The sequence below is a fragment of the Chrysochloris asiatica genome, unplaced genomic scaffold (assembly GCF_000296735.1).
Source record: "Chrysochloris asiatica unplaced genomic scaffold, ChrAsi1.0 scaffold00184, whole genome shotgun sequence".
Lineage (NCBI taxonomy): Eukaryota > Metazoa > Chordata > Mammalia > Afrosoricida > Chrysochloridae > Chrysochloris > Chrysochloris asiatica.
In genome coordinates this window covers 132,821-141,547 of record NW_006408702.1, presented here as the reverse complement: position 1 = coordinate 141,547, position 8,727 = coordinate 132,821, and the positions used below count along the sequence as shown (strand labels likewise).

The 8,727-nt window shown below is 37.8% G+C and overlaps 1 protein-coding gene across 1 annotated transcript in view; it reads right to left on the bottom strand.

Moving 5' to 3' along the window:
- Positions 1 to 8,727, bottom strand: part of LOC102828212 (leucine-rich repeat-containing protein 28-like) — a 296,790-nt gene that overhangs the window by 212,769 nt on the left and 75,294 nt on the right. The window contains exons 3-4 of the mRNA XM_006872150.1: positions 4,246 to 4,283; positions 3,341 to 3,478 (exon numbers count right to left, since the gene is read on the bottom strand). Of these exons, the coding sequence (XP_006872212.1) occupies positions 3,341 to 3,478; positions 4,246 to 4,283 (176 nt within the window). The remainder of the gene's footprint in view (positions 1 to 3,340; positions 3,479 to 4,245; positions 4,284 to 8,727) is intronic.

The following is an 8,727-nucleotide window of genomic DNA, read 5'->3' as shown; positions in this document are numbered from 1 at the left end:
AAAGATGAGGCTTTCTGCTCCTGTAAAGATTTACAGCCTCAGAAACCCTGTACAGGGTCACTATGAGTTGGAACCGACTCCACGGCACATAACAACAACAACAAATATATGTCCTATATATCACACAGTGCTACACCAGAACTCCTATATGGTTCTTTTTACATTAAGCTCAACAACAGGTCAAATTCATCTATGGTGATAAAAATAAAAAGTGTTTCCTTAGAGAAAGGGTGGGTTGGAACATCCAGCCCACAGGCCATAGAATCTCTTGGAAACATTTGGTCTGGTCCTGCCAAGGCAACCGTAGGCAGGGGTCAAAATTCAGTAAGTAACTCTAAGAGCTTTTTCCATAGCAATATAAATTTATATTAGGTACTGTTATAAACATCCAAATGACTCTTGGCAGAAAAAAGGTTCCCCACTCCTGGCCTAGGGCAAGGAGACTGACTGAAAGAAGCAGGAGACAAGTCTCTGGAGTGAAGGACATGGTCTGCGGCATAGAAAAAATCTGTGCATAACAGAATGAACTTTGTAGAAGGGGCTATAAATCACATAGCAATAGGTGTCTACTGTCATCAAATGGGACAGCAAGGTAGGCCCTTAAAATTTTTTTCTTACTACAATGAGAACAGTTTCCCACAATGTATTCTCAAACATGGTCAAACAGTTGACATAGGGAGGAGAGAAAATGTACCTAACTTCTTACCCATTCAATCACCACAGAAAGAGACACATAAAGTTCATGCAATAATTTGTCAGGCCTAGTCCACTGCTGTGGCACTGTAGGAAATCACTGAACCACAGGTTGGCTTGAACCGCAAGGTCAGCAGTTCAAAGTCCCCAGCTGCTCCTTAGAAACCCTATACAGGGTCACTATGAGTCGGAACTGACTCAGCACACTTAGCAATGGTCCGCTCCTAATCAAGGTAGCCAAGAGAGAACATAAACCTATCAAAAAGTTTTCATTCAAAATACACTGTTGTTGTTACTGTTAAGTGCTGTCAAGCCAGTTCTGAGTCACAGTGATGCTGTGGTAGGGTTTCTAAGAAGCACCAACCTCGTGGTTCACAGTCCAGTGCTGATCATAGAGTGCTACACCAGGAGTCCATGGCATTGGTGCTATCAAGTTGTTCTGACTCACAGGGACCTTGCATAAGGTTTCCTAAAAGTGACTAGCTAATACTATATATAATTTAACTCAAAACAAATAAAACCAATATTTGAGATCAAAAGGGTAGCATTTACCCAATGACAAATGGCTATGAAAGAAAGAGGAATTAAACCAAGAAACACAAACTGGAAAGCAGAAACACAGGAAGGAAGTCAGATGGATAAGTGATGTTACAATGAGGGGACTGCAATCAATAAGATGAAACAAAATATATACAAACCGTCCAATGGGTAACTGATAATTTGCTCTGCAAACCTTTACTGAATTCACAATAAAATTTATATATATAAAGAGAAAGCAGGGTAAAAAATGAAATCAGAAGAAAATACCTCAAATCTCTTGTGCAACAAGGTGAGATATGACCCACAATATAAATAATATAAAAGTAGTCAGGAAATATATAACCTTTCACAGTTATTAGGAGGCAGGCAGTGGCATTATAGCTCTATCCTTAATCTCTGAGACTATAATGGAAGGAAATGACCATATTCTCAAACCACAAAGTGTTTTATATTACAGGAAAAGACAGAATAACAGAATTTTAGAAAAAATGGCTTCACAGAGAATTGAATTTCGTATATATTCTTTAAAACTATATCAAGAGCTAACAGAAGTTTCATATATGAAAGTGTTATAAAAACTTAAAGAATTATCTTTACTGGTACACTTTCAAGGCAATCTAAAAAAGATTATCTAATTTCTCGAGTATCTGAATATATAAATTTGATGAAAACTAGAATGATAAAACATTGGTTGAGCCATATTACGTACAATAGACTCTAAAGGTAAACTCATATTCCTACATCACCTTGAAAATTTTATATCAACTATCATTGCTAAAGGTAACATACTGTTAGAAAAAATATGTTTTTAATCACAGAGAAATATACCAGATTCTTTTTCATTCATGAGTTTCACTGGAATAGGTTTTAGTATTTTCATCTGACTGTGGCACTGTGGGTAATGCACTGGATCGCAAGGCTGGTTTGGACTACAGGGTCAGTTCTAATTTAACTACAATTGGAAACCCTATACAGGATCGCTATGAGTCGGAACCAGTTCGATGGTACGTATCAACAACAAGAAGCAATTCATAACAGGTCACGATATGCAATCTTGAGTCACGAACCTCTATTGGACATACTAAAAGACAACTTGATTTTCACAAAGAATTACTAAGTAGAAATCTCAGTCAACTGTCCTATAGCTGCATTGTTCTCTATTCATCCTTCAATACAAAGTAACTTTCATGTAATAGCTAAAGCTCGCTTTTTAAAAATAACGTATCACCATTTTTATGTGAAAATGAGACTTACTATGCGAATTTAAAAATGTGTGCATTAACAAAGTAAGGACTCTGGATGCCTCCTCCTACACACACACATACACACACACACACACACACTAAAGTCAAAAGGTTTGGAAGCCAAAAAGTTTAAGAAGTGGTTCAAGAGAATGCAGGATTTAAAAGTGCTGTCTATAAAAATATAAAAACAAAGAACAGCTCATGTAAGGCAGAGTACAGCTATGCTCCACAAGGTTTTCAGTGGCTCATTTTTTTAGAAGTAGATTGCCAGGGCCTTTCTTCTGAGGTGTCTCTTAGGGGACTGGAACATCCAACGTTTCGGTTAGTAGCTGATCGTGCTAACACTGAACCACCTAGGGACTTCCAGTACTGTTGGTATATGAGAACACATCATAATCTAATTAATGTAGACAGTACCGACAAGAAACTCTAGGACTCAATTTGAAATTCTATTTCCAAATTCTAAAATGACTTTTTATTTAAACAAAGTTAATGTATACCAGTGACCCCACTGGAATATTAGAGAAAACACTAAGTGCCTGTCTTTTGGATATTCTAATTATTGTACTCTGCAAATGTTAGACTCAAAACTGGCTTTTGTCCAGCTATTTTGCTGGGGCAGTAATTCTAAGGGGGCACCGATTCTAATGTACAGTAGTAGCAACTGTAGCTTCAAACATAAATGCCACTTTCTTATGTTTGCAGTAGAAAAAAAAAAACTTGTTGGCCCTTATTTTACCCATATTTCATTTTCAAACAAATGGACAATCAAGCACTTAAGCCTGGGCACCTAGTGAGAAATACGAATTTAAAATAGATTTGTAGTAGACAAGAGACCAGTGTGTGCTATAGATTATGATTACCTGGAGGTAGGAACTGTAGTTGGTTATTAGCTAATCGAAGATGACGTAAAGCTCTCAGGCGACCGATTTCTGGGCAAACAATTTCTAAGGCATTGTCACTAAGATCCAGACACTGGAGTTTTATAAGGGACCCAATGGCTTCAAAGAGACAAAAAAACAAGACAGCAAAACCTAAATGAATTGGACCCAAGTGTTATGCCAAATACTTAATGTAAGTATTGAGTTAAAATATTTTAATATTTAATATCCTTGTCTCCATTGCTTATAAGATAAAAACACAGATTAAAGTAAATTTTACTGAATTGACAATACTTCTAACTCTAGATAAAATACAATAAATCTTAAGAGTATAAATTAAAATATTAAATATTAAAATTACTTGAGTTCCTAATTCATGATCATTTTGATAATTTTGATCTTACTAAAATTTAAACTGAATTTATAAATTTAGAATGTTCCATTTTATTGTTTACCTAGCACTATAATAAGGAGCTCTGATAGCATAGTGGTTACGAATCCAGCTGCGAGCCGCAAGGTCAGCAGTTCGAAACTACCAGCGGTTCCGCGGGAGAAAGATGAGGCTCCCGTAAAGATTTACAGCTTCGGAAACCCTGTGTAGGGTCGCTAGGAGTCGGAACCGACTCGACGGCACTTAACAACAACAACAACAACAAGTACTATAATAGTAATAATTTACATAATCATTATAACTGTTTTACTTATCTATTTAAACTATCTTTCACTGGACTAAGAAAAAAAACAGTTTGATGCTAATGTAAAAATGTTTGATAATTAAAATTCCCTTCTACAAAAAGTAAAATTGCTTGAAAGTGACACTTTTTTTCTACTTGTTTAGCAAAAGTAAAATTTTACTGTCTCCTAACTAAAAATTAAAGGTCACTAACCTTCTGGAATCACAACTATGTTATTTGAATGAAGATACCTGGGGAAAAAAGAAAAGAAACAAGCTATTTAGCCTTCAATACTTTAGGTAACTAATTCATCAAAATATAAAGGAACCAAACTTTATGTTACACCTGGTTCAAAACGACCACACAAATTAAATGGTTATCACAACTAACTGATAATACTTTGAGAATATACTTAATGATAAAATTACAAACATTAAAGCTACTTACTTGTTATTTAAAAATAAAAGCCTGCACAGCTAAATTGAGATCATTTTATTTAGCTCATAAAACAAATGACTCGTTTCCTTTTTGTTCATTTTAAATGATTTGAGTTTCAGAAATACACTTATTGTGTAAAGGAAGATGGTGTTGGTGTTAAGTGCCTTGGAGTTGGTTCCCACTCACAGACATCTTGTGTAGGGTTTCTGAGGAGAAGCTGGTATGTTTGAACTGCTGACCTTGAGGTTTGAAGTTCACCGCTGATCCTACAGTGCCACACCATGAGTCCATAAAGGAAGACAAAACCTTTCATTTCTGATGGCTAACTTGACTGCATCATCAGATTAAAACTATTTCCAGCATGCTTTATAAGAACTAAGAATGGGAAATATTAAATACTCATCATTTACAGTATCTGTAGAAAATATTAAATTGCCATGGTACAGAATTTATTTCACAACAAAAAGAATTTGTTGTTGTTGTTGTTAGGTGCCATCGAGTTGGTACAGACTCATAGCGACCTTATAAACTAAATTCAATTCTTTAAAAAAAAAAAAAAAAAAGTTTACAGGGGCTGACAAGTCCAAGCGGGCCTAAACAAACCTTTCATAGTGAAGTGTCTTTAGCACCCTCTGGCGGGGACTTGATGCAATTGTCAGTAGCTGACTTCAGAGCAAACTTGATAGTGACTGTTGGAAATCCGTTGTTGTTGTTGTTAAATGTCACTGAGTCTGTTCCGATCCACAGCAACCCTGTATAGGGTTTCCAAGGAGCAGCTATTGAGTTTGAACCGCTGACCTTGTGGTTCAAAACGACCGTGCGGTCGAGTGCTTACCCTACAGCCTTTAAAGAAAATTAATTTAAATCATTAACTTTAAAACTAGAGTACTATATTTTGGTAAACTTTATTTTTAAATCTAGAGCTTTATTTACTGGACCTCATAAAGCAATGTTGCTGATGTTGGTAAGTACCATGGAGTCAGTCCCGACTTGATGACACTTACCAACAACATAGGGTTTCCAAAGCTGTAAATCTTTAGGGGAGCAGAAAGCCTCATCTTTCTCCCGTGGAGCCAAATGGGTTTGAACCGTCAACCTTGAAGTTAGAAGCCCAGTGCTTATCCAACAACAATTGCAAAATATTGGTGCCCAGGCCTATCCCGTACCAAGTAAAGCACCTTGTCTAGAAGAGGAGAGTAGTTTAGCAATTCAGAATTTTAATTCCCCAAGTTATTCTAACGTACAATCAATTTAAACTCACGACTAGTGTAGTGAATTAGAGAGCAAGCTCTGGAACCAGGCTACCTACATGTCATTAGCTATGTGATCATAGAAAAGCTATTTAACCTTTCAGTGTCTTCATCTATAAATACAGATAATAGTTCCTACAACTCAGGGATGTTGGGTTGTAAGAGTTAAATGCAAAGTATGTAGCAAGAATTAACTCCGTTGCTATTATTTAGAATTATCATTATGAACCTGAAGTAATTTCCCTTAAATTTTGTAATTCAGAATAGTTGAAATGTGTTTTAGCGATACTAGTTTTCACTGTTAAGAAGGAGTCCTAGTAGTGCTGTGAGATAAACATTGGACTCCTAGCTACAAGGTTGCCAGTTCAAACCCACCAGCTGATGTTCAGGACAAAGATGAGTTTCTCATCAACTCTATATAGGATCGCTATAAGTGAGAATCTACTCAATTATAGTGGGTTAGTTATCATACTCTTTGTAATGGTTAGGGTTCTGTGTCAGCTTGACTAGGTCAGGATTTCCAGAGGTTCCGCAGTTGGAATGTGCTTATTCCTATAGTGATGAAGCACAATACAAGCATAGTGAACTCGATGATGATTGGTTATTAGCAGTCAATCAATTGAAAGGATGATTCCTTGAGAGTGTGGCCTGCTCCCAATATAATAGAAACACAGCAGAGGCTCTCTTCCACTGGGGACCAAAGACTCTGCAATTGTAAGTCATTTCCTTGATAATGAACTCTCTCTCCACACACATACACAGAGTCCTGGTATGGCGCTGAGGGTTAATGCACTGGACTGTACGGTCAGTTTGAACCTCAAGGTCAGCAGTTCAAGTTCACCAGCCACTTCTCAGAATTCTCAGAACTAACTTAAAGGCACTTAATAATAACAATTACACACTGAGAGAAACACATATACACATATGACGCGTGAGAGTGAAAAATTGTTCGCACTCTGTAGAATTTATTTTAATCAATTTTTAGAAAAGACAGATAACATCATTTTGGACATAATCTCCTTGCTTTTCAATACACTTTTGTCCATCTTTCCATAGCTTTTGTATTCCCTTATTTAGAAAGGCTTTAGACTGAGTGTAAGCCATGAGGGCACCGCTGTCTGCACTTCATTAGAGGTGAATCTTCGTCCTCGAAAGGCTGCTTTCAGGGGACCACACAGGTGAAAGTCCGATGGAGAAAGATCAGGACTCTAGGGAGGATTCTTTAACACCTCAAAATGAAGGTTTTGCAGGTGTGATGCTGTGGGTGAATGGGCTGGACTGCAAGGTCAGTGTGAACCACAAAGTTGATGGTTCAAGCTCACCAGCCTCTCCTTGGAAACCCTATAGGATCATTATGGGTTGGAACTGACTTGATAACACTTAATAACAACAACAATAAAGTGTGGGAAGAGGTGTGATCATGCAAGACCACAATGCCCTTGGATGGCAGTCCTCTGTGTTTAATCTGAAGTTGAGGCTTCAGCTCTTCAGTGAGCATCTCACTGTTGAACCTTTCTCCTGATAGTGTTCCAATACTGGCCCTTGAGAATCCCAGAAAACTGTAACTGTAAGCATCAATTTTCCAGCTGATGGTTGACTTGTAAACTTTTCTTGGTTGGTGACCAAGGATGTTTCCATTCCATAATCTGCAGTTTACTATCATACCAGTAGTGATGAATCCATGTCTCTTTACTAGTAGCATTTTAAAAAAAAACTTTTACCTCCCATCAAGCATCAGTTTTAATTTTGTTTGCAGATGTCCCAAACACTTCTGTTTATGCTCTTCCTTCTGCTGTTTCAGTACCCACCTTGCACAAACTTTTGAAATCAAAGTCTGTTGTTGATTATTCCACAGCTGATTTGCAAATGATTTGCCACATAATCCAGTATCGTTCATCGATTCAATAGAATCATATCGTGTGCACGCTCAATGTTGTGATGGGCATTTTAATGTATCCAGAGTGCAAATAATTTTACTCACCCTTGTATGTTCACACAAATCTATATATATGATAAATCTCTATAGAAATTTGTACATACATATGAGTGAATGCAAAACTGGTGAAATCTAAGTAAGGTCAATACATTGTATCAATGTCAATTTCCTGATGGCGCGCTTATACAATCATTACAAAAGTTGTTACTATTGAGGGTCTTAGTGAGGTCTACATGGGAGCTTCCCTGTATCATTTCTAACAATTGAATGTGAATCAACAGTTACCAGAGATAATAAAGTCAATTTAAAACTAAAGCTTTTGCAAATAAACAAAATCTAGAGAACAGGACTTCCAGCAAGATAGAGGAGTAGGCAGATGCACTACATAGACCCTCTACAACAAATATACGGGAGACCAAATAAAACAGACACAGATGCAAATCCTAGTATCCTGACCTTCAGAGGGAAGGTTAAAGAAGTGGATTGAGTGCCTGCTGGGAGAAGCCAAGCAGGGATGGTGAGAGAGGGAGACTGACTGATGAATGGCCAGTCAAATGAGGCAACCATCTTGAACTTCTGTGAACACCATTAGGAACCAAAGGTGGCAGAGCAGAGCAGATATATACAGACTACAGGAAAGATCAGATTTTTTTCCCCATGTTCCTCAGGTAACCAAAGGTATGGCCAGCTCCCACTTTCATCTCCCACTAGCACAGAGCCCGCTCTCCAGGACTTCTGAACCATGTGGTTGGAGCCACACCAGTGTAGTGAGGTGTCTGCTACACAGCTTTGATGCCTGAAATCAGGCAGGCTTGGCTCCAGACTGACAGAACCCTCAATAGCACTGTTGTTGTTGTCGTTAAGTGACACTGAGTCAGTTCCAACTCATAGTGACCTTGTAGCAAGGAGCAATTCCAAAGAGGTGAGTTTGAACTGCCAACCGTGTGGTTCAAAGTCCAGTGTTGATTCTACAAGGTGCCACACCAGGGACAGAAACCCTCATAACAAGTCACCCTGCTTCTAGTAGAACCCTGTGATCCTAACAGATGCTGAAACCAGCTCCAGCAAGGG